Source organism: Podarcis raffonei, chromosome 12 (genome assembly GCF_027172205.1).
Source record: "Podarcis raffonei isolate rPodRaf1 chromosome 12, rPodRaf1.pri, whole genome shotgun sequence".
Classification (NCBI taxonomy): Eukaryota; Metazoa; Chordata; class Lepidosauria; order Squamata; family Lacertidae; genus Podarcis; species Podarcis raffonei.
Window position 1 is genome coordinate 57231248 of NC_070613.1, and position 27441 is coordinate 57258688.

Sequence of the window (27441 nt, forward strand, 5' to 3'; positions counted from 1 at the left end):
TAACAGTCTCCCCCCACTCTTAAAAGGCCATAGTTTATTTAATGGCCAAAGGCCTGAGTAAAGAAGAATGTTTTTGCCTGGCGCCTAGATGAATGCAATGAAGCTACCAAGCGAGCCTCTTTGGGGAGAGCATTCCACAGATTGGGAGCCCCCACCCAAAAGGCCTGCTCTTGTGTTGCCACCCTCCGAAACTCTTGGGAAAGAAGGACATGGAGAAGACCCTCCATTCCTTTACCAAGGCAAGACAACGGCTGAGCACATCCACTGCCATACTCGCAGGTGTAAAAGAGAAGTAGAGCTGTGCGTCACCAGCACACTCTAAAACTCTGGATGACTCCACTCAGCAGCTTCATATAGATATTAAACAACATGGGGGCCCTAAGGGACCCCGCATTGAAGCCCCTATGGTTCTGAAAAACAGCCCCCAAGCATCACCCTCTGAAGACAACCATCCTAGTAGGACCAGAACTACTGCAAAGCAATGCCACCCACCCACAACTCAGATAGTCTCTGCATGAGGATACAGGGATCAATGGTACTGAAAGCTGCCAAGAGGTCAAGGAGGATTAACAGACACCATCATATAAGGATTGACGGACATCATCATATAAGGCGGCCAGGGCAGTTTCTTTGCCAAAACCAGGCCAAAACCCCGCTTGAAATGGATCCAGAAAATCAGTCTCCTCCAAGAGACTTTGTGGGCAACATTTCAGATGTTGCATGCCACTAGTGGATAAGGCCTGAGGTGAAAGGGGGCAGAACAAGAGGCAAGAATGGGTGGGTCAATGGATGTGACTCTACATCATGGATAGGCAAACTAAGGCCCGGGGGCCGGATCCAGCCCAATCGTCTTCTAAATCAGCATGTTTGAGTAGAATGTGTCCTTTTATTTAAAATGCATCTCTGGGTTATTTGTGGAGCCCGCCTGGTGTTTTTACATGAGTAGGATGTGTGTTTTTATTTAACATGCATCTCTGGGTTATTTGTGGGGCGCAGAAATTCGTTTTCTTTCTTTTCCCCCAAAATATAGTCCGGCCCCCCACAAGGTCTGAGGGACAGTGGACCGGCCCCCTTCTGAAAAAGTTTGCTGACCCCTGCTCTACGTTGTCACACAAAAGCCAGACACTTCCACAGATTCCTACACAGATATTTCCATCCTTTATCCAGGTAAGCAAGAGGCATTGTCTCAGTTCAATGACACATTCAAGGCAATGAACATTTGGCCTCTTGCTGCCGCTGCACCGCCGGCACATGATTTCTGTCCTCATCCTAGGGCAAAGTTCTCAACCCGAGGTAATTCTTCCAGGTTAGCCGAGTTTGTAACCTGAAGTGTTTGTAAACTAAGGTGTTTGCAACTCGAGGTACCACTGTATCTCTTAAGAGTGGCAAATGACACTATTTAGCGGGAAGAAAATCCAATGGAAATGCTCATTATTACATTTTTTATATGGCTGTTTATTTGTATAAATTTTACCATTTTACATATGGATATTTCATGATGGCCTATATTTGTAACAGGGACGCGGGTGGCGCTGTGGGTTAAACCACAGAGCCTAGGACTTGCCGATCAGAAGGTTGGCGGTTCGAATCCCCGTGACGGGGTGAGCTCCCGTTGCTCAGTCCCAGCTCCTGCCAACCTAGCAGTTCGAAAGCACGTCAGAGTGCAAGTAGATAAATAGGTACCGCTCCGGCAGGATGGTAAACGGCGTTTCCGTGCGCTGCTCTGTTTCACCAGAAGCGGCTTAGTCATGCTGGCCACACGACCCAGAAGCTGTATGCCGGCTCCCTTGGCCAATAAAGCGAGATGAGCGCTGCGACCCCAGAGTCGTTCACGACTGGACCTAATGGTCAGGGGTCCCTTTACCCTTTACCTTGATATTTGTAATGCCTAATTAAGTTTGGCGAAGGAAGGAAGGAAGGAAGGAAGTACATACATTCCAGGCAGTCAAAAACACTGGAGGAGAGTATGGAGCAAGGACAGTGAAGGGTTTGGCCTGGGCAGAGACCTGAGGGCCAGACAGAGAAGCTAGAGGGTCATATCAGAACCCTGGGCCTGGTTATCCCAATGCCTGGTCTGGATGGATGTTTATACAAGGCAGCTTCATAGGGTCAGGATTAAATCCAGAGGTTGCCCATGAGTCATAAGCTCTACAAAGTCCCCTTATATGGAATCCAACATCAAGCCTGGTATTGTTTTCACTCTGATCAGCTGAAGCTCTCCAGGAGCATTTGTGATGGGAAGAAGCAGAGACAGTAAAGGTAAAATATTCACTTAAGGCTTTTGTTTTGATGCTCCATTCAGGCAGGACAGCCTTCATCTCACTCCTCAAAGGGCACTGCATCAGATGTCTCAACTAGCATTTGTTTCAAGTTTACAACTGCCAAAGATATATCAGCTAAAGCTCATTTCAAAATAATTTGGGAAGTTCCTCCTCAGAAAAAATAATTCAGGCACGGGGGGGCGGGGGGGCGGCCAAGCAGTTTAGCTAAAACTGGAGCATTTCCCTGGAGTGTTTGCACATTTTTATTTCAAATATATTTTATGGCAGATGACATTCAAACAAACATAACCAAGTATCACTGAAAATGAATGTTCACTATAACAAATCAAGTACAAAAAAAAAGTTTACTTACAGTACTTTATAGAATTCAAAGCAGGGGCCGAATCTGGGGGAGAAAAACACACAGAACATTACAATATTTTCAAAGAAACCTTGGCACCTAATTCATTAAAGAGGCATCGTGATTTTTGAATGCATTTATTTCCATCAGTTATTGGCTTCATCTGCAAAACTGATATTTAGTTCAGGACACCAGCTTCCTAAACTGCCACTCTTTTGCACCAGTGAAATCAGTTTACATCTTTTCTTACATGCATCGCTGTTGTGCTAGAAAACAAATGAGAACAGGAGGAGCCGTTTTAAAAGCCAATGACTTATCCATATATAATGAGTACTGTACTTTCCTCTCCCTTAGTAACTAGGATGGGGTGGGGGGAGCTAAGAAAGTACCGCCTTCTCTTCCCTATTGCAAAAAGTAGGATATACCTACTACACAGCCACCTCTTCAGGGTCTTGCAGAATGATCCTAAACTTTACTATACTGCACTATCCTAAATTTATTCACAGAATTTAAATGGCAGCCTAGGACTGCCACCTTAGTCTAGCTCCAACCTATAATGTGCAGTGCATTCTTATGGGTGTCTTTTCAAAAGTAAGTCCATTTGAGTTTCGTGAGACTTAATCCCAGATAAGTGAGTATAGATAGGATTGTAACTTTAGGATGATGCCACATATTGCACAACAACAGATCTGGGCTTGGACCAGGTGCCAACTCAAGAAGAGGTCATGACGTGCTGTAATTTACACATTATAAATAAATAAATAAGCAATTTAAATAAATAAATGTTTTTTTCAAACACATTTGTTTTCTGCAGTTTTTTGCACATGTCTGTAAAGCTTCTTTGTGAAGCAGCCTGATTCTGATCAGAAAGAAAAGGCAACTGAATTAAGAGCAGAAGGAGAAGTAAAGAGAAAAATCAATAGTTGCTTTCAAATATTTTCTAATTACTGGGAAATTTAGCCTTCATATTTATTTAAGGGTGAAATGCTGATCAAGTTAAAATTAATCAGAAAGTTCCAAGTGACAGCAGCACAGGGCTGAGATTTCACACTAAAGTAGTAACAAGATTTTTGAACCCTTTTTTCTCACTGATGTCCAACTCTGGGCTCATGAACCTACTTTTCTCCAATAAAGAAGGTTAACTGTGAACAACTTATTTAGAAATGGCAGGACACTTATCCTTTTCCATTCATAACCTACTTATCATAATACTTAGTCCAAGAAGGAAGCGGGCTCTCTTCTGTATTTATTTTTCAATTCAATCAACTCAAAGTGCATTTTGTAAGTCTCTCCCCTCACCCTGTTCAATTCCAAGTGCTTCCAACTAACCTGGACACAGCATGGGTTGTGTCTGCAGCTACCAGCAATTACACCTGCAGTTAAAATTTTGGATACTAGATTCTGCTCCCTGACTAAATCATGCAAATTTACATAATAATTCTTATTCTGCATGTTTTATTCTGGTTTGGCTAACCGTGGGGTGAGGCAATGAGCTATGCAGGGCACTAAAACCTGCCTTCCACAGGCCATATTCTGCCCAAGGACTGGCAGCTATCACCTTGCCCACAGATCTCCACCTCTAGTACCTGTTGGAACATTTATTTTTGAGGCTGCAAAGGCACCAGGACAAGACCATCCTCCAGACATTTTACAGAGTGACACTTTCTTCACAGTTGTTCGATCTTACTAATAATTTTGGTACTCAGCTATATATACTCAAATACAACATTCCAACAATTTTGAATGGTGTGCATGTATAAAATTTGGTCTTTTTAAAAATATAGAAATGGGAGCCCTGAAAGGACTGATATAGTTTTATCTGTGAACTTCAGACTAGAGAAGTACAAAGAAACAATTTACACGTGATGTTTAAAACAAAGCTCATACCAGAAACATACCTGTCCTACTTAATACTTCCAATTATGCACCAAATAAGTGTCAAGGTTTCACAGAACACAATCTTGCATATTTGAAGGGCACACTTTAATGCATGGCTTTCCTGTCAGCCTTACAGAGGCACCCAAACGATACACACAGAACTGCATGACAGAACCTTTCAGTCGACAAGCAGTTTTACATGTTATCATCAAGCGTCTCAGGTAACTGCATGGAGAAGAAAGGTTCGCCAGTGACATCACTCAGATGCTAATTGAAACCTCCATAAACAACAAACACCTCAGGATCTGACACTGCGTGAGCTTTCCTCGGATAAGCAACTTTGTATGGCAACAGGCTGCAGTTGCAAGAGATTTTCAAGCATTCAGAAACATTAGCAGCAATGAAAAAGCTTATAAGGATAAATGATTTCAGAGACTTAGAAATGATGCATTTTGATTGCTGAGTCCCAAGACTGGGTGGATTCTGTCCCCAACGACAGCTAAACCACAGTTATGGCAATGTTTCTCTATAAGGGCACGTGCAAGTTCTCATCAGGCGCGCAACGAAGGCATTCTGCTAGGGGCAACAACTGATACAGGTCTTTAGAGAGTTCAGAGAGCTTCACATACACAGCTGCCTTTAAAGCAGTTCAATATTATTATTTTCATATGAAGTTGTTGGTTTTAAAAACTGTGTGCAGCCACTTTGAAGTCTATTGAAAAGCAATATGCACATTTTAAAAACAGGTCATTAAATAAGCGCTGCTGGGTCAAGGAGCAAAGGTTTGCCTAAGAGAAACACCTAGTGAGTTAACGCCTGCGGATAAGCAATTGTATCTCCTCTTATCCAAGGGTTTTTTGAATACATACTATTTGATATTTTCTACTTGTCATTCCAATCATATGACTCCTTTGTGCTGCTCTCTTCAATGGCTCCTTCTCACTTTAGGTCTCCCATTTAAGATTCTTGCACTTACTTTCAAATATCTCCAGGGTCTTGCCCCTTTATATCTATCTTTTCTTCTGCTCAGTCTCTCTGTTCTTCCTTGGACCTTCACTCCGTATAGACAAGCCTTCTAGATCAGCCATGTTTATCCTCTCCGTTTCCTGTCTAAATTCCTTTTCCATTTCCCATCACCCAGGATCAAACTCTTTTCATGTTGTTTTTTTAAAAAATTAAAATATCTCCTTATAAAATATCTGGTCACTTTGTTTTATCCTGGCTGACTTTAAAAAAGACAACTATTTCTACTTTTCTTTCCCTTTCCTCCTAATGTGTTTCTTATCCCTATAATGCAAGACTGTGCATAAGGTTGGTGTTACTTTTAAAGTCTAGCAATTTGAGGCAGAATCACCACAGCTTGGATCCTAATTTCCCTTCCATGAACAAAACACATTATTTCTGACATAGGAATTCCCTCCCTCCCCTCTGCAACTGCCCCATGCCCCCCATCCTCAAGATCTGCTGGAGGGTTTAGGGAAGCTTTGGAAATGGGGCGGGAGATGTTGCGGGAGCTGCAGGTGCAAGGAAGAGTCAGAACAAACTGCACTTCCTAGAAACAGCTTAGAGCAGGGGTCAGCAAACGTTTTCAGCAGGGGGCCGGTCCACCGTCCCTCAGACCTTGGGGGGGGGGGCTGGACTATATTTTGGAGAGAGAGAAGTGAACGAATTCCTGTGCCCCGCAAATAACCCAGAGATGCATTTTAAATAAAAGGGCACATTCTACTCATGTAAAAACACGCTGATTCCTGGACCGTCTGCAGACTGGATTTAGAAGGCGACTGGGCCGGATCCAGCCCCCGGGCCTTAGTTTGCCTACCCATGGCTTAGAAGAACTATTATTTCTTCCATTATTTTGATTATGAGGGTGATGGTGATGAGAACAACAACTCCAATAATAACAGAATCATAGAGTTGTAGAGTTGGAAATGAACCCCAAGGGTCAAGCAGTCCAACCCTCTGCCATGCAGGAATCTCAGCTAAAGCATCCATTACAGAAGACTGCCCAACCTCTGCTTAAAAACCTCCAAGTGAGACCATTCCACTGCCCAAAAACTCTTACTATCAGAAAGCTTTTCCTGATGTTTAGTCAAAATCTCCGTTCTTGTAACTTGAAGCCACTGGTGCCAGAGCAGGAGAAAACAAGCTTGTTCCCTCATCCATGTGACAGCCCTTGAGATATTTGAAGATGGCTATCATATTTCCTCTCAGTCTCCTCTTTTCCAGGCTGGACATATGCAGCTCCTTCAACCGTTCTTCATTAGGCTTGGTTTCCTGACCCTTTATCATCCTGGTTTCCCTCCTCTGCACACATGCCAGTTGGTCAATATTCTTAAACTGTGGTGCCCAGAATTGTACACAGTAATCTAGCTGTGGTCTGACCGAGGCAGAAGAGAGTGGTACTATTACTTATTTTTGAGAAATCCTTGCTGGGTCTTAGTAATCACAACATCCTTAATAAAAGTAAGTCAACAAATGTTCTCTGCCGTTTGATTTTTTTAGGTCCATAGTAAACATATTCAGTTCCTTTCCTCATGCGATCTAGATTTTTTGTCATGTTTTCAGCTTACCCATGAGAAATGTGTGACTGCCACTGAAAATGGCAGCCCAGTATTACTTCCTTTGTCCTCTGGAGATATCTGGCAACACGAAACACACAATATGGCCTCAAGATCTTTTGGGTTTCCCTGCCCCAGTGGTGAAGAGAGGATAAGGAAACTCAGAGGAATTATTATGCTTCACATTTTGTATTACCAGACAGCAGCAAGAGAGGGAAGAGTGGGGTTGCCATTTTCAGCATCAACCTTGCAACTCTCACAACATTTTGTTCTGGGTCTCAATTTCACGTTTAAGAGGGAAGAAGCGTAGAATATTTGATTAGCTCAGATGTGTTCCCACTGACACCAAAGGTTCCTGTCATTCTTATGCGCTTAGCCAAGAAGCCCCAAGAAGAAAACATGAAAAAAGGCCCTGGAGATGCATTTGTGTACATGTTGCTGGGTATCTAGAGAGCCTAATCCTCTTATCTCTTGTTCCCATGTAATTCCTCTGGTTTTAGAAAAGTATTAGGACTGGAGAGTTTTTCTGGTAGACATGAAGGAGCTGCTCATGGTCTGCAATTTCATTTTATTCCCAAGAATGCTGAAACCTAAAATTCCCAGCCATTATGGACAAACTATACAGAACTACGTCCTGTGTGGTTAGGCTACTTTGGGGCTGAGAACTAATTAACTAAAGAGATAATCAGTTCCAGGCCAACAAACACAAGTTGCATATATTCTTTACTTCAGAGGGGAGACTGTATGCCGTTACAGAGCTACAGTTTCGGGTAAGCAGTTAAGAGCTTGAAAGGATATTTAAGACTTCTTTCATTTATGCATATAAGCTTTCAAGTTTTTTAAAAAATGGATGTTAAGTACAATATGAACTGCTATTTGCTATGTCCCTAGACTTGGTCTCCTAACGCAACCATTCATCAAAATACAACATGTTTTTTGCCTGACAGGAGTGTCTTGTTCAATCAAAGGAAAACTACTGACAATCTTTTAAATATCCAATTCTAAACAATACCTACAGCAAGAGGCCTGATTTTGATTTATTGAATAATTTGTCTAGAAAACACCTGTAGTCGCAACTACATTACGTGCAATCACTTCCATTTCTTTGTTGCACACATTCAAAAAAATACCAAAATAAAAATTGACAGCATAGTTACACTGCTCTGTTCCAGCACTACACAATGGATATTAAATTGTGTGTGCTTAAACCATGGGTTACATATCACATTTCATTGATTTTCATAAACAGCAAGACTCATCCACCAATGGCTACCAAAAGAATGTAAAAACACATTTTTTAAAATCCTGATTAGGGAATAACAGAAAAATGTGTATCAGTCTTCTGTTTCCACTACATTTCTAACACAAATGCTTCACAAATTGTTATGCAGCAATTTGTGCACAGTTAGTTCTTTCTTTAATCAAGAAATCTGCCTGATTTTGAGCTTATTTCCCAAAGGCTAGGAGTGAAGGTTATTCCATTAGGCCTTTGGGGAGTAGCAATCTAATACGTTTCTGAATTATTCCAGACTGAGCTGAGCTGAACATGAGAACAAAGCCTGGATTCCACTGCAAGAGAAGACCAGCCCAACTCCCAGCTGGGAAGATTTAGGGAGAGATTTATATACATACAAACACTGGAGAAATTTTCCAAGTAATTGCGTGTATTTGCCCACTGTTGCCAGAGACTGTAAACTAATGCTTATTAAAACACACCAGCAAGGTGCTGCATTTGTTATCCATCTCCCAGGTTCTTCACGCAGGTCATTAGAAAAAAATCTCATTTGCCTCCATACTTTATTTCTTCACAGTGCAAGACAAAGAAGTGGAAGACCAAGAAAGATGAAATGGAATTCAGTAAGTTACTTAGCAAAGGTAAAGGGACCCCTGACCATTAGGTCCAGTCATGGACAACTCTGGGGTTCATTAGGTGGGGACCATTAAGTGCAGCGCACGGAAACACCTTTTACCTTCCCGCCAGAGCGGTACCTATTTATCTACTTGCACTTTGACGTACTAGGTTGGCAGGAGCAGGGACCGAGCAACGGGAGCTCACTCCGTTGTGGGGATTCAAACCGCCGACCTTCTGATCGGCAAGCCCTAGGCTCTGTGGTTTACCCCAAAGCGCCACCCACGTTACTTAGTGTCTAGTATATATTAAGACAACAGTCCACTTACAAAACAACACATCTGAGTTGATCAGAAATGCATTACACGGGCGCTTGCTCTTCGGCATCAAGTTCCTACCAATTCTTCTCTATACAGTTCTGAAGATGGGACAGGAGTCTCCCTTTTACATTCATCTCTCAATCCAGCATCCAAAATATACTTTCTGACCTCGCGTTGGGCAACATACACATGACGGCATTAATATGGTAGTTCTACCCTTGGCTTGTAGGTCCCTCACACTTAAACTGTAAGGTTATTTCCCCTTGGGCTGAAAGCCGAGTCACCAAGACAAGGATAAAGGTAAAGGTAAAGGACTCCTGACAGTTTTAGCATAGGATTCCATGGAAATCGCTAATAAAATGAAGGAAAAAACCTTTGCCTTTTAGCATCACCTTAAAAAGGTAAAAGTAAAAGACCTCTGACAGTTAAGTCCAGTCGCGAACGACTCTGGGGTTGCGGTGCTCATCTCGCTTTACAGGCCGAGGGAAACGACGTTTATCAACAGACAGTTTTTCTGGGCCATGTGGCCAGCATGACTATACCACTTCTGGTGAAATCAGAGCAGTGCACAGAAATGCCGTTTACCTTCCCGCCGGAGCGGTACCTATTAATCTACTTGCACTTTGACGGGCTTCTGAACTGCTAAGTTGGCAGGAGCAGGGACCGAGCAACGGGAGCTCACCCCGTCGCAGGGATTCGTACCGCTGACCTTCTGATCAGCAAGCCCTAGACTCAGTGGTTTAGACCACAGCGCCACCCGCGTCCCTCAAGACAAGGGTAAAGGTAAAGGGACCCCTGACCATTAGGTCCAGTCGTGGCCGACTCTGGGGTTGCGGCGCTCATCTCGCTTTATTGGCCTAGGGAGCCGGCGTACAGCTTCCAGGTCATGTGGCCAGAATGACTAAGCTGCTTCTGGCGAACCAGAGCAGCGTACCCCATCGCGGGGATTCGAACCGCCGACCTTCTGATTGACAAGTCTTCTCCATCACAAAAATCTGTAGAAGCACCAAAGTTATTGAAATTTGCTACAATATTTTATATGTTGCATGCATATTAATGATAACAAGAGACAACTGTTGGAGATGATTAACAGATTATCAAAATGTTCACTCTGTAAGCCCAGGATATGAAGAGTAGAAATATAATTTGGATTTCTAATTTTGTCTACAGTGTTTACAATGTGTTCCGAATGTTTTATAGCAAATGCTTCTGAAATCCTGCTTAAACAGTAAGGAGCAAATGTCTTCTGACACATTTTCAACAATATACTGTTTTAAGGCAAATAAATGAAGTGATAGTAATCTGGCACCCAAACAACTCAAGAGGACGTCAGACTTCCTTTTCTTTCTTTAACAATATTCCTACTATTGTAACTAAGGGAAAATTCAAAAGCAGTTTGTGACGTACATGGGGATCAAAGAAAAAAGGGAATAAAATTCACTGGACTAATACCAGTTCCTTTTTGACCCCAAGCACCTATTTGGATCCTACTCATGATGAATTAGTGCAAGTTGGTGGCAGAAATTGATTAACTCAATTTTTTTTTAAGTCTGACTAAAAATGCACAAAAATAATACTATTCTACTCAGTAACAGGAATGCTTTGAATTATTTAAAATATGGAAAAGTTATGACTTTTTTAGGGTGGGTATTGCCCACAAATCCTTTCTGTACATATTGTAAACCACATTGACCTTCTTATATTTTAAGTGTTGTTGTGTTTGTTTGGAGCTAAAATTACATTTGCTGCACAGTGATGATGTATGAATTCCTTTATGCCTTGTTAATGAGGCAGGATAATATGTTCACCTCTTCACAGCCAATCCTAAAGCACAGAATGGCTTTCACAAATAGAGACAGCATTATTCTGTGCAAGGAAAGACGGATGCACCCATTCTATTACACTAGCTTTATGACCAGTTCTCTCTACATATTACGCTTCAAATTTCTATCCCATCATGAAACCAACCCTTTAAGACTCTCAGGTTATGAGTAGCTGAAATTACTCTAGGAATATGTGTAGGACAGTCATCCTTAGTCCTGTTTCCCCCCACCCCCCCATCACCACTGGTTTCTGCTCCATCTAATAGTTTGCACATATACCAGTGTTGAAGTTGCTAAAACACTATTTCAGCAGCAGTAGCACTATTCAGTTAGTTTACAACTCTGTAGATCCTAGCGGATCTCAGATGCAGCAGTCCTCACTGTCCATACTGACAACTTTTCTAGCGTAGCGATCCAAAGGAGCAGGTCTTAGGTAACTAATATAACAAAGAACTTCCACCTGGTTTCATTTTTAAATGTCGCTGCCTAGTAAAAGGCAATTCCATCAGAACACTTGGAGAACAAACAAACAAATTAAATAGACACTCAATTATTTGCAACATTGAACAAACACTGCATTTTCATCAAAGTCAGCAAGCCCCATGTGAATATTCCATGTGGTTTTTTTTTCTTACACATGCACAATGAATAAGGAAATAACTTATAACTGGTCAGATCCAGCAAAAGAGATCCAAATGTACAGAAGGTGGTTTTGGCACACAGATTCCCTTGATGCACAGAAAAATCAAACTCGCAGTTTGGATGTAGATGCACACTTGCAATGTGATGTGCAGCAATTGAAAGAAAAACATCCAATACAACTCTCATGTGAACTGCAAGTTGTAGACAGAGATATAGTTAGCAATGTGGATGCACATTTCAATCCACTGCCTTGGGCATCTAATTATACATAACAGTTGAGTGTAACTACATGGGGACTGAGACAACTGTGTGCTTTAAAAACTATTCTAACATTAAATCCAGTCCTGAACATGCTCGGTCAGAAAACATATTTAATACTGCAGTCATATAGCTTCATAGTTTTGTGGTCTTCAATTGCCCAGGCATGATATAGAAGGACAGAAAGTGGAAAGAAAACAAAAAACCTGCCAAAAGCAGCAGGCTAAGTAAGTCCAGTTACCGGAAGCCACCAATTTACTGCTAATGGTTTGGTGACCATTCAAGCTGTGCTCAACAACAAAACCCTCAGTAAAAGCCAAAGAGGGAAGCAGAAAGGCCAAGATGATTGAGATTTAACTTTCTATCACATACCAATAATATGGGAGAGACAAAGGGAGGAGGCGAAGAGAAGAATGGACAATAATAATGTTTTGTGCAGGTGGTGCCAAGATCCCCGCACTGGTCCTTCAGACCAATCCATTCCCGTGTGAACCTGAGAGATGATTAATCCTTAAGGACCACTGTAATGAGACCTTTAAAGGCTCAAGACCAGCAGCCCATCCCAAGCATGGCAGCAGCCTGCTCCCAGAAGTCTTCTCTAGCAGAGTTACATCAAAGCAAACAGGGACCAGATAGCAGGATTCCCTGAGAATCCCTTATCTCAGCATTAGCGGATGCTTCTCCTCTGATTGTCTTGAACTGCCACCTGTCCCAGGCATCTTTGAAGGCAACGCTAAGTCTGTGATGGATCTGACCTCCTTGAGCTGAGATTCTTTTATGTCTTTCTTCATTTTCTGCTCTGTTACATTCCTTCTCTGCAATGCACACTACATGAAACAAAGGGAGTTCTCAGTCCTTGACTCACTGTCCCCAGCTATTTGAAAGCAGAAGGGAGGAGGGGGGGAACAATGTTCAGGATTATACTCCATCTGCAATGTGGAGTTGTCCTCCAGAGACAAGCCTCTTATTTTTGAGAGTTCTAACTAGATGGCTTTTACACAACGGCGACTTGAAAATAGGGGGTTCAGTATTGTTAGGCGCCAAGATGAGAAGGCTGCATGTCAGAGATAACTTAAAAACAAAAAGATTCATGCTATAGAGATATATTAAGAATCACATTAAAGGAAAAATAACCAAGTAGCAAGCCACATGGCTATCATTAAATAATTAAAGGAACTGTATACAACCCTCCTTCACTACATGCAAATATCCGTAATGCTTGTGCCTATCTATTATTTAAAATTTTACAGGAGAAAGGATTTCATTTTAAGTTAAAATTAGGTAGGAAGCCCAAGGCATTAGCAAAGGTGCCCTGGGATTGATGCTAATTGCTACTGATATTTCTAAATTCAAAAATCTTCTCAACCACCAGTTCTGGTCACAAAGAGTTACATAAGAAACTTACATAAAAATTGTCTTTTTACAAAACATAGCATATGTCGATTTCATTGAATGATGAGAAAAGGTAAAACATGTGTTCCTCATTCATTTTTTTCATTCTTCTCATTTTATGCAGTTTAATCAAATTCTCTCCTCTGTTCCCAATTCCAAATCTTAACTCACCTGTATCTGATTAGGACCTGCTCCCTTGACAAAGGCTCGATTCTCACAATAAAATCTCTGTTTCAGAGCAGGTCTCCAAATCATAGCTTGTCTGGAAAACATTAACCATAGTTGCCAGCTTGCACACAACAGGAAGCTATGGTTCCTTGCAACTTCCAGGGTTACACACTCATGCAAGAGGAGAAACAAACCAGGAGAAAACTCGTGCACATCCTGTTTTATTAAGCCATGGTTTCATTGTGTGGACTTGGCCTACGTAGCAGTGATATCAAAGTAATCAAAGCCGTCACTAAGGCCCAACTGAAAACCTGAAGGCCTCCACCCCCATCGTCTCCACCCCCATCGTTCAGCCTAGACACTGAGGTCCAGCTTCAAGGGTCTTCTGGCGGTTCCCTCCCTGCAAGAAGTGAGGTTACAGGGAACGAAGAAGAGGGCCTTCTCGGTAGTGGTGCCTGCCCTGTGGAACGCCCTCCCATCACATGTCAAGGAAATGAACAACTATCTTACTTATAAAAGACATCTGAAGGCAGTCTTGTATAGAAAAGTTTTTAACATTTGATGTTTTATCATGTTTTTCATATTCTGTTGGGAGCTGCCCAGAGTGGCTGGGGAAACCCAGCCAGATGGGTGGGGTATAAATAATATTATTATTAAATTATTATTATTATTATAGTAAGAAATTGGCCATGGTACTAGCAGGTGAGCTCAAGCACAACCTTCTCCCACCTCTTTACTGAATTCACACCTAGGGCCATTGGGATGCAACATCCCTACTCTCCCAGGAACAGCACCATGGCAAGGTGAAGACCAGCCTAGCTCCAGCTATGAAAAGTTGCAGGAACCCTGCACCTCCTTCCCCACCCCTCAGCCTCGGAAAGACTTGGCTCCAGCTGCCACCTGTCCTAGAGAAAACCACTTCGCCACTGCAGAAGAAAACTTTGTCACTGGCTTAATGAACATGGGGTAAGGGTAGCTTTATGTATTGGTATTGTTTCAATTCGCTGTAAACCACCTTGGAGATTATTTGATCAGAAGTTGCCTGGCGCAATCTTTAAAATAAACTAACAAGAAACAATTTGGCACTGGTTGTTTCAAAATCAGCATACTGAGTTAAAAAACCAGAACACTGCAGTTCTGATGTGTCGGATTAGGTGCAAGGAAAGCTGTGTGAGCATCAGGGGAATTGAGGAGAATTTCAAAGCAAAGTTCCTGGTTCACACTGTAAGCCACTGTTACCCCAGATCTCAATTCAAACCTGTAAAGATATATTTTTAAGCTTATCTTTAACAAAATGGCCACATCAAGCCACAAACCCTAACTTACTAAGTGGTCTGAAGGATTAAGAAAATAAACTAAAGAATGTTTCATCCAAATGTTATGGTTTTTTTACACAATTAAAATTTCCCATGAATTAAGGAGGGGAGAAGATCAAAATCATGGTGATTTTCCCATCACAAAAATTTATATTATGCCAAATATGCATATGGTATGGAGGTGATGGCAGACTGCAGCCAAACAAAAGAGTCTGTGTGTGCAAAATTGTCATACATAACAAATCTACACATGTTTCATGCTTCTTACTATACAACATTGGTTTCTGTGTAAGCAATGGGTTGGTTGAGCCAAAGGCATTGTGGAATAACTCCACAGTTTGGCACTGTCTACTTGTAAACTGTTTTGTGTTACAAAATCTCTCTTGAACACTGAGACAGTAGAATAAAATTTGGTGCATATGTTCAGAATATTACTCTAGTATTCAAATCTAAACACCAGAAGAATTCTTTTCAAGGAAGGAGAAGTTATAGCATACTGGAACGGATCCCCCCTTGAGCACTGAGACAACGCCAGAGCCTGACTTAGGGCGGCGCAGACGGTTCCTCTGCGCAGGGTGCCAAACCAAGGGGACACAAAATGATGGTGATAAAACCTTTGTTTATATGAGTACCTACTGAAAGTAATAATAATGTGAAGCTTCAGTGGACCTAATGAGAAGATCCATAAAAAAGCAACTGCATCCAAAGGAATTATTGAGAAAAAAAGAAATATTTAAGGGGGGTGGCACCAAATTTTCTCCTTGCTCAGGGTGGGTGCCATATTACCAAAGTCTACCCTGACACCACAATGGTATTTGCTTGACACATTAACAATCTAATTCTTCATCTGAAGAAATCAGTTGAAGTGGTTGAGTCAGTGTTTGCAACTGATAAATGAATTGAGTCCTGAACTAGCCAAACATATATTTATTTTTGTATCCTGATTCCCAGACATATTTTCAAGAAGAGCAGAAAGTTGCAAAATCACAAAATATTTTCTGGTGACCATGTATTCAGTTATTTAATTTTAGTTGCGCTAGCTAAATTATATTCAATAAATAAAATATATTAATTAAATAACTTCGGGGGTGGGATAGCTATTAGTGATGAAAAGACAATAGTCACAAATTGGCCCAACATACCCAGAAAAAAGAAGAGAAGGGACCTAGTCCAACATCTGCCCTATAGATACTTCATAAGCACGTATGCCTGAATTAATTAACCTGTATCATCCACACTGTAGGTTGCTATAAACAAAGCAGCAGAAAGAATACAGACCATGCTGGCACATGTATGCTTGTAAGACAAAAAATAACTTCAAGGCACATTAATATATTGTTTAAATCAGCCTTGAATGTAAGGCAAAAAAAGTAATGCAATGTTATTACTTAACCAATGGCTGAAGTTTATTAACTCTCTGGTAGGACCTCAGCAAATTTAGTATCTCCAGACTTTCTGGTATCCGAAAAGGGTGTTGAAAACTAATTAGAACGAATTAGAAATTAGTTTGTGCTTGAATCTTTGCAACTTTTTCAAGACTTTGAACAGTGAAAACCACAATTAATTGCAGATTGGAACAGTGCATAAGGATGAGGCTAAATGCAGCATTAAAATTCTCATAGTATGGCTGGCTAGTAGTCAACATATAAATAAGACAAAAAGACATTGAAGAGCCAGAAGATTTCAATTTTTCATTGTGATTTTGTAATTTTGAAATTTGTTCCCTTGCAGAAACACTTTTAACAGTCAAAATGATCATCCAATTCAACTACTCTAAAGGGCTCCAATACACTTTTAAAAAGTCAAATGTGAAATCTGAAGGGGGGGGTGTCCATGTGTGTGTGTGCGTGTGCGTGTGTGTCAAACAAAATGGTCCAACAAACCCAATGAGACATACCGAAGTAAAACATTCTTACTGGTTGCTGCTTTAAGAGCCTCAGTCATGCAATGTCACATCCCATTCGCAAGGAAACAAATCAAGTTAAATGGGAACACACTAATCAACATAGAGGCGGCCTCTTGGGAGCAAATACAAGCCTGAAGATTAATTAAGATGTTTGAAAATGTAAATATAATATGGGACCAAAAAGTCCCTACTTGTTTAGTTTCTAAGGATGCTCACAGATGGAGTGTGTTTTGGATATCAGCATATCTGACATTCACATGCCACATGGGACTGTACTAATTCTTGTCGTGATCCCCACTATTTCAAATGGCAGACTGGGGAATCCATTGTTTCATCCACAAAGGATAACAGTCTAAAAGGTGATTGCTTGGGGATTGTTGGGCACAAGCTCACACAGCACAGCAGCTTTGCAGTGTTTTTCCAATACTGTTTCCATAATTTACTGTTTAATGGACAATCAGCAAAGTAAAAGCTGCCTCAAGTTGCTTTCTAATATCTGTTTTTCTCAGCTTGACAGAGTGGTTTGTGACATTCTGGATGCCAAAGTTCTTAAGGACCTTTTGATGAGAAATTATCTTCAGAAAATTTCAGGACAGATTCAAATGGAAATGGTCTGTTTGTGTGAGTGATATTACAGAAACTCTCAGGTCATAACACTGAAGCACACTTTTGCTAAGATTTGGGCTTCAAACTTGAGTATGGCATTGTTCCTAGAAGTAGATGATTTACATGATTAAAGAAAGTAGCTTAAAGTTAGGCATCATGGAAAACGTGGGAAGGCTGCAGAAAATGGAAGCCCCCAATTTCCCCCCTCTCTCCTTGAATTGTAACAGGCAGAACATATCCACAAATTTAACACCCCTGGGCCAAGTTGCTGGTTGTGACTTGCAAGAAAATACATGTGATAACATCACATCATATGATGAGAAGAAGAAGAAGAAGAAGAAGAAGAAGAAGAAGAAGAAGAAGAAGAAGAAGAAGAAGAAGAATTTATTGGTTTCCCCAGCCACTCTGGGCGGCTTTCAACAGAACATTAAAAACAGAAGAAAAAACCTTCAAACATTAAAAACTTTCCTAAACAGGGCCGCCTTCAGATGTCTTCCAAAAGTTGGATACGAATTAAGTTCTTAACCCGAGGTACCACTGTAGTTGTTTATTCCATTGACATCTGATGGAAAGGCATTCCACAGGGCGGGTGCCACTACCGAGAAGGCCCTCTGCCTGGTTCCCTGTAACTTGGCTTCTCGCAGTGGGGGAACCGCCAGAAGGCCCTCGGCGTTGACTTCAGTCTGAACAATGGAGGTGGAGATGCTCCTTCAGGTATATTGGGCCGAGGCCGTTTAGGGCTTTAAAGGTCAGCACCAACACTTTGAACTGTGCTCAGAAATGTACTGGGAGCCAATGTAGGTCTTTCAAGACCAGTGTTATATGGTCTTGGCGGCCACTCCCAGTCACCAGTATAGCTGCCGCATTCTGGATTAGTTGTAGTTCAACTAATTAGTTGTAGGTCACCTTCAAAGGTAGAGTGCATTGCAGTAGTCAAAGCGGAAGATAACTAGAGCCGCACCACTCTGGCGAGACAGTCTGCGGGTTGGTAGGGTCTCAGCTGGCCTACCAGATGGAGCTGGTAGACAGCCGCCCTGGACACAGAATTGACCTGTGCCTCCATGAACAGCTGTGAGTACAAAATGACTCCCAGGCTGCGCACCTGGTCCTTCAGGGGCACAGTTACCCCATTCAGGACCAGGGAATCCTCCACACCCGCCCGCCTCCTATTCCCCAAAAACAGTACTTCTGTCTTGTCAGGATTCAACCTCAATCTGTTAGCCCCCATCCATCCTCCAACCACCTCCAGACACTCACACAGGACCTTCACCACCTTCACTGGTTCTGATTTAAAAGAGAGGTAGAGCTGGGTATCATCCGCATACTGATGAACACCCAGCCCAAACCCCCTGTTGATCTCTCCCAGTGGCTTCATATAGATATTAAAAAGCCTGGGGGAGAGGACGGAACCCTGAGGCACCCCACAGGTGAGAGCCCAGGGGTCTGAACACTCATCCCCCAACACCACTTTCCAGACATGGCCCAGGAGAAAGGAGCGAAACCACTGTATGACAGTGCCTCCAGCTCCCAGCTCCTCTGGATTGTGCAGAAGGATGTCATGGTCAATGGTATCAAAGGCTGCTGAGAAATCCAGCAGAACTAGGAAACAGCTTTCACCTTTGTCCCTAGCCCACCAGAGATCATCAACCAGTGTGACCACGGCGGTTTCACTCCCATGATGAGGCCTGAATCCCGATTGGAAGGAATCCAAATGGTCCGCATCTTCCAGGCATGCTTGGAGTTGTTCCACGGTTGCTTAATCCACCTTGCCCAAGAATGGAAGATTTGAGACTGGGCAATAGTTGGCCATATTAGCCAGGTCTAAAGATGTTTCTTTAATAAGCGATTTAATGACTGCCTCTTTCAGTGGCTCTGGGAAGGCTCCCTCTCAGAGAGAAGCATTTACAACTCTGCAGAGCCCATCATCCAGCCCTTCCCGGCTCACTTTTATTAGCCAGGATGGGCAAGTATCAAGGAGTCAGGTGGCTGGTTTCACTCGTCCAAGCAGCCTGTCCGCATCCTTGGAGGTAACAGATTGGAATTGACCCCATGCTAGACAGATCCCATGACTAGACAGGACTCCAGCACTCTCCTGCCCCGGCCCTGCTCCCGCAGTGGAGTCTACCTCTTTCTGAATCTGAGCGACTTTATCTGCAAAAAAACTACAAAATCATTGCAGATCTTGTCGTTCTGTTAAACTACGAACCACCTGGAACCTCCTGCTGCTGTTTTCTGCAGATGCAATAGAGGCGGGGAAGAAGGTCCTCTTTGCTGTCGCTATCACCACTTGGTAGGCTCGACATTGAGCTCTAACCTGTGTCCAGTCTGATTCAGAATGAGTTTTCCGCCACCGGCACTCTAGCCATCTCAGCGTTTGTTTCATTGCCCTCAGATCCGTGGAAAACCACAGGGCTGTCCAGGCTCCATGCAATCGGAGAGGGCGCTTCGGAGCCAAACAGTCAACAGCCCTGGTTAACTCCACATTCCAGCGGGCCACCAGGGAATCAGCTGAAAGGCCATCAACATGGGATAAAGCATCCCCTACCACTCTCTGGATCCATTAAGTGGCGGGGGCAGACCATCCAAATTGGTCCCACCTCCCTGCAGAGGGGTAGGGTCACGGAGAAGTCCAGTTGCACCAGGAAGTGACCCGACCATGGCACTTCTTTTGTTTCACTTTTAGTTAGTGTCAGATCACCAACATCCGTAGAGGTAAACACCAAGTCTAAGGCATGTCCGCAGCTATGAGTTGGGCCAAACTTATTCAGGGACAGCCCCATGGAGGCCATGCTTTCCACGAAGTCCCGAGAGGCTCCTTGTAAGGTCGTGTCAGCATGATGTTAAAATCCCCTAGGACAACCAAACTAGGTGTCTCCAGGAGAACATCCGCCATGACCTGAAGCAGCTCGGGCAGGGAATCCTTGGTGCAGCAGGGAGGTCGGTACACCAAAAGGAATCCTGTACTGCCCCTATTGCTCAACTTCCATAACATGCACTCAAGAGAACTGGGTCTTCCCAATAGGACGCCTGGTGCAAACTAATCACTTCCTAAAAATCGCTGCAAACCGCCCCCCCCGCCGCCCATAAGAGAAACCTGGTGGACAAGCAGCGGCAAGAACAGGCCCATCTGCTTCATCCAACCAAGTCTCTGTTACACATGCCAGGTCAAGTCCTCCATCCATGATCAAGTCATGGATGGCAGTGGTCTTATGAATCATTGACCTGGCATTGCACAGCAGCACCTTCAGGTTGTGTGGGTATCCCTTGCTGATTCTAATATCTGTCCGGTCAGGACCAGACCTGGAGGCAGGGATAGTCCTCAAACAACGACTAAACCTGCCTCATGTAATGACATGGTCTGGTCTTAGCGTAACTCCTCCTCCTATCTGTGATCACTGAGATCGGTTGTCCCAGTGCACACCCCCCCCCCCTGTGTAACATGCCCCAGCCATTTTGTTGGCTGGGACCCACTCCCTGGCAGCCCTGACCCCTCCCCTTAAGAACAAAATAAAACCTTCCCAATAGGACGCCTGGTACAAGCTAATGACATCCTAAAAATCACTGCAAACCCCACCCCCACCCATATGTCTAGGAAAGCTTTTTCATGCACTTTCATTACTCGAAGCCCAAGTGGCTACAGCAGCTGGGAGAGCCTTTTTCAGCTTCATCTGGCATTGTGCCAACTCCTGGACAGGGATAGCCTGGTCCTTGTGATCTATGCACTAGTAGCTTCTAGACTGAATTGCTTTAACACAAGCTATGTGGAGGTTCCCTTAAGGATGGTCTGAAAGGTGCAACCGGTGCGACAAACAGGAAAGGAGGAGTGGAGCAGCCAAATTCTCTTCCCATTCATGCCCCTTCCTCCTGGAAATTCACCAGACTGCCTCTCTTCCCATCTTTTGATGGATGGCAAAGAGGGCTTTCTTATTCAAGTCTAATCAATGACCTGCTGTGTTTTATAACACTGCATCTTTCTTGCTACCAGTGTTTGAAATTAGCCAGGTGCCAGGCACATTACGCACCTATTGGCCACTTGTGACCAAGTGAAGATGCCCTGGGCCTAATATCTCCACCATTTAGAGGTGCCTGCCTGGGCATCCTTGGATCTGGACTGTTTTCACACACTAACGCCGCACCTTGTAGAATTCTATCAGTCATATTTTATCTGCACAATCAGAATGAATTTCAGGGACCAAAATGCTTTTTCTGTCCCGCCTGAGAAGAAGCTGTGAACAATATTATAGTTATTGTTGTAATTGTCTTTGCTTACACCAGCTCACTGCCCTGCTCACCGTTGTGAAGAATACTCTTACATTACGAATGGTCTGTCTCACCGTTAAGAAAAAGAGGTGGAAACAGGCCAATATATATGTGTCCTGTCCCTGGATCAAGTGACTTCTCTTCTTTAAGTTCTCAAAGTTCTTAACCTGGCTCAAGGTTGTCATCTAACTAGCCAAATGTTTAACTAATAATCAATCACAGTCAGTCCATCATTTAAAAAATAAGACTTTAGAGCCGTCTTGCACCAAAATGGAAACTAGACATTCCGATTTGGCAACTATAACCTTGGTTTAAGGAGCCATTTGGCGCCTAGCCTATATATTTGAGTTTCTAACACTGTTACTCTTTAAATAACTACTATTGCAAGCTACTTTTGAATAAAAAAGTGGGGTGTAAATATTAGCCTAATACAAAATCAGAAGCAACTGTTGCTCTGTTTCTTTATGTTGCCATGCATTTCAATGTGAATTACACAAGCCCAGAACTGAAGCCTAAAATAAGAAAGATGATATCAGAAATAATTGTTCATTCCTCTCTTTACATATCTTTCTAAATTTGCTCTATAGCAGGACTGCAAGGCTACAATCCTCTACCATTCCCTCCAATAGCCTACCTGGACAGTTGAGAAGCTGAACAGGGCCACCCAAAGGCAGAAGTTGCTACATTTATTCCCTAGGTATGCAAAACTACAGAAGTCTGTCAATTAATAGACTTGTCAATTAATGTAATAGTGGGGGGAATAAACTACCTAGCAAGAACCTGAAAGCCTACAAAGAATGCTGATAGCAGCTGGAGAGAGAGAGAGAGAGAGAGAGAGAGAGAGAGAGAGAAGAGCTGAACTAGACTGTGCAGGTCTATTAATTAAGCCCACATTTGACAGCAATTGAGACACAGAAGCCATTTGAAAACAACACACAGCCAAAACAAACAAACATGGAGGACGTGGTGAGAAAGAGAGTTGGCCAGCTCAAGCCTCCAACAGCTTGTAGTAGGTCATGGGCGGGGGGGGGGGAGTTGGAGAGGTGCAGGCAGCAAAGTTGTAAAGCTCTTCCTTTGCACCGAAATGATTCCCTCAATCGCCATCACTGTTCCCTCACCAACACAGAGCTATAACACCAAGTTTGGCAGCCCTATGCACTGCTTCATTATGCACTGCAGCAGGGGGAGGCCTCAGGGGGAAGGGGAAAAGGGTGCCCTTGGTCCCTTCCTCACTGCTGAAACCAACTTAAACAGGATTACAAGACTCCCATTATAAGCTGCCTGAAACGCTGAACAGGAAGAGGGTGGGACTACACTGCAACATTTTGCTGCAGATCCCACTTATCTATGGATGAGGTAGTAAAACTGTGCCTGAGACTGTATTGCTTTGGACTGCAGTTGAGGGTTCATGTGAGATGATGCTAATATGCACATCTTTCTCTCTCTTTCTATGCTATGTATGTATGTATGCATTTGATATTCTATGTATTTGATATTAAAGCAATTGCAATGTTTGTTGTTTTTTAATGCTGTTGCGATTATTGTGAGCCCCTTTGAGCTCAACATTTCTTGTTGGAAAAGCGAAATACATATATTAAATTAACAGCACAGCTTAGCTACCCCCACTTTACATATATCCAGGCTGGCCATCACTTGTAAAGATCAAAACCCAGTTCTTCTACAAGGTTCTACATGGCCACGGGTGCCATTTGAAGGCCATTCTTAACCTACGCAACCGCCCTTTTGCTGCTGCGTTCACACAGCAGTGATCTGTGGCCTGGAAGCAAGTTGCATTGGCACAATAACGATGTACACAACAGGCCAGCACATCTTTTTAAAACCCATTAAACAAGATGCCAGGCCGCATGGAACCCTGCACAGATAAGTGATTTCCATGCACTGAATGCCTTCCATAAATTGCCCCCAGCCTCCACTTGTGAACTTGCCAAGAATTACACACTGTGTGCTGATTGGGGTCTGTAACACGCACGGTAGACTTGTGAGAAGATATGGTAAGATGTCAATGGGTCAAAAGTGGTATTTGTCATGTCTACAGTATTTATGTTTCATTTCTACTTATTCAATCACTGCATTGTTACAAAAGAATCATTGTCAGGTTTTGTAGTCACATTCTGGCATTTCATACTGCTGGATTAAATTGAGCCATTTAATGTTTTCGCAGAAAACTACACTAAAACAAGTAATTTTTGGCTAGTCACCTAGGATCTGCATAGCAGGAACAATATCAAAGACACCGTACATATTAGTTGCTGGAAAGTCACCTGTTTTCTGAACTGTAGCTCATACTTGGTCAATGTTGACATCACCATGTGAAAACTCTTTGTCTTTAATCATGCTTAGTTATATACACGCACGTTCCAATGAAATCATTGCTGCTTGCATGAGAACAACCAGATTTAGGATTGCAGATTGTGACAACAAACTAACAAAAATTTTAAAATCACGTATTAATACTAGCACATAGGTTTTCTAGACTTTCAGGCTTTCAAAGTTTTTCATGGTAAATGCTCTCAAAGACTTTTCAAACTAGGGGGAACTTTAAAAGCATTTGAAAAGATTTGGTGTGGAAGAACTGAAAAGTAAAACAAAAAACAAAACATACCTCTGGCATGTTCACAAATCCACTGTGCACTAAGAGCACAGCCAGGATAAATAATATGAAAACCTCTGTGGCATCTAAACTTTTTCCTTGAATGCCAAAGAAAACTAGTGTCCCTTTTCTTATCCAACCTACATCTATATTATCAACTTCCATCTTTTATTGTCAGACTCTGTTTTAAAGACAGGCTATCCTGGTGAGACTTAACGTTTGTATGTAAGACACACTTTGATCTGTACCCTGATGAGTGAACATTCTCCTTTGCTGCTAACCCAACTAATGAAGGGATAAAATTAGCTTTTCTCCCCTGCACTCTCTTTACCACAAAAAACCCATGCACTAATCAGCTGTCCTCACTAATCAGTCATCTGGCTAATGACCTTTTGCCTCGAAACACTAACATTTCTGAATGAAGGAGTGGGGGGGGAGGAGTGTGGCAAGACCCTCAGTGGTCCTGTTTAAGGGGTCTTAAGTCTCTCATCTGGTATGAGAAACTGAAAGGTTAAATGGCAAGCACACACCCTGACTAGATGATAAATCTATAATCAAAAGGCACAGACCGACACCTCAAGATGTGCTTCATTAAAACACAGCTAAGTGATTTTCTCCCTCCTCTTTAAAAAACTAGAAACAGATGAAAAATTTGCTTGAAACTCCCCCATACTCTGCCTGCGGAGAAATCTGTTTGCACATCTGCGTCAAAGCGTCACTTGATTTTTTACTTTTTAGTATCAATGCCTGATGAGGAACTCCAAGGCTGAAACTCATTCATGTCCTCTCACTCTCTAGCTATATATTGCATCTGGGAGCAAAGCAGATGATCATGCCTGCAGCCTTATTTCAGCTGCTTGTGATACTGGTGATAAAAGATAAGACCACAAAGAATACTTGTCTAATTTTGCAAAATAGTTCATCACCCTGCTCCTTCTCTTAACATTTCTTCCTCCCCAACCCATCACCACACCCAAATTCTACTTTATCTGTAACAAAATGCAACTAGCAGCAACAGTTGGGCTGTTCTTCTTTGCAAAGGCTCCTGTGTGAGCCTCAGGGAAACGAGTGCTGTAACAGCAGGAGGTATCAAAACTCCATTAATTTCAATGGGATTTCTGGGGGGCTGTGCTTTTTGTTAACTTTAAGGGCATGCAGTTAACTGCTCTGGGGGACAGTTCCTTCTCTTTCTGACTCCCAGCTCCCCGCTCCTGCCAAGTTTCTCAATAAACAGAAGAACGTTTTTAAAATCTTATTAATGCAATCCTTCTCAAAACCATGTTGAATGCTATGGAAGGTGACCGTTCTGACTTTGCTTCCTAAAAAACAACTTTAATTAAATACTTACGGTAAGGAGGGTCCATATAGCCGTTCCTGGGGTCCATGGCAAAGACTGTCCCACGGTAAGGTACGGATGGTTCAGGAAGGTGGGGTATAGATCCATGTATCTCCTTCTTGATTAATGAGGCCCTTTCCTCGCTGGATGTCGAAGGCTCCTCGCTGATTTTACTGAGGCCTTGCCCGCCCTGTGGCTGCATTGTGATTGCGTTTCTTCTCTCTCTGTGATAGGTCTGTCCAGGACTTTCATCCTCTAGGGAGGGGAAAAAAGAGAGAGACAGAGGTTTGGGAGGGGGAAGAGAAATTTTAAGCTCAGCTGCTGCAAGCGATCAAAGTTTTTAAAGTTTCCTCTTCCGCTAAGCACGATCTGCGCCACAATATAAGTTCAGAGGACCAGAGGCACATGTGTGGTTATGAAAGATGTCCCTGGACGCAGGTTGAAGGAGGAGGGAGAGGGGAACGCAAGCCACTCAGTGCGAGTGGCAGTTGTGCAGTAGATCATCATCACCCCATTCGCTGATGCATTTACTAGAGGGGCCATTAATCGTGCAGAAATGGACACTGGCTTGCTATTTTCTTTCCTCTGGGACAAGAAGGCTTGGAAGTTTTGGCTGCTTGACCGGGAGGAAAAAAACAATTTGTCACGAATCGCAAAAAGATGAACTCTGCTAGCAGAAACTAAATCAAGTCTAGCCACCCACTGGTGCTTTGTATTGGCTAGCATGCTCCTTTATGCCTCCACAGATGAACTGCTGATAAGAGAAAGGCTCCTCGCCGTTAAACGGAGATCTCAGTTATTAAAATTAAGCCACAAAGGGCCCCTAAAAGACCTGGAGCCTCTGGTAATTACAGAGAGCATACCTGGGTGCAGAGAAGTACAACAGTCTGAACCAAAAGTTTAAAATGTTATCTATAGATCTGTTGCGTGTACACAACATGAACAGCATAGTCTATCTGAATCATCAAATGCACACATCTATTTGACATTTTTAACTTTTAGCTCTAATAACTGCACCCCAAATGCCCTAGAATAGCCCCTGAGGGAATGACAGAATCATGATAAGGAAGAGCAGGAGGAGAAGTGATTGCCAGACTTTCAGAGGTGTATGTATTTCAATGGAACTACAAATCTATTTGAGTGGTTGTTTTGATTCTTATGAGTGGTTTAGGATATTTTAATATACAATTATTAGTAGAATGTCAAAATGATTATGTACTTAAAAAAAGGCTCAGTCCAAGGTGTAGTTGTTCTTTCTCTTAGAAATACATTCATGAGCAATTCTTCAATACAACACATTTACCAATTTAGAAAACGTTAAGAAGCAGAAAGAACTGCATTATGATTGTTCACTTAGCCATAAAAATCCACACTGCAAAACTCAAGAGGGAGAAAAGAAAGAAATGTGAAGGGGAAGAGATTTATCTGCTGACTTGTACAACAACAGAAATTCCTGAGCACAACACAGATTTCTTAACCATGTCTCTAAGGAATCGGCTGAGGCAGCTGTTTTAGCTCATTCACCTGAATGAATAAGCAGGATGCACCTTTAAAACACAATGGCCTCTCTCTCACCTGACCTGTTCCTGAAGTGTCCCGTGAGCCAGTCTATGGACAACCAGCCACTCCATATACGAAGAGCGTTCTCTGGGATAAAACCAGGGGCCTGTAGCATCCCAAGAGGTGTCACCAGCCCAGCCCATGAAATTCACAACATAAAGGCTCTGAGCTGACATGGGGGTGGGGGCCCATGGAGGATTCTCTCAGATGAAGACCAATTAGGAAATGGGACAAATGAAATGTGCGTGCATTTAAATGAAAACAAGAATTTCTTTCATACCTGAGACAAGAAACCTGCCTCTCAAAATGCTTTCCAACCACCCACAGCACATCTCA

General features: G+C 42.7%; 1 protein-coding gene across 6 annotated transcripts in view; it reads right to left on the minus strand.

The window, feature by feature from the left end:
• GLI3 (GLI family zinc finger 3) overlaps positions 1–27441 on the minus strand; it is a 232096-nt gene that overhangs the window by 122194 nt on the left and 82461 nt on the right. For 3 of the 6 annotated variants that reach the window (XM_053359302.1, XM_053359303.1, XM_053359306.1), the window contains 2 exons: positions 25558–25800; positions 2635–2667 (listed from right to left, as the gene is read on the minus strand). In XM_053359302.1, the coding sequence (XP_053215277.1) occupies positions 2635–2667; positions 25558–25800 (276 nt within the window). The remainder of the gene's footprint in view (positions 1–2634; positions 2668–25557; positions 25801–27441) is intronic. The other 3 variants (XM_053359305.1, XM_053359304.1, XM_053359307.1) reach the window with 2 other exon arrangements.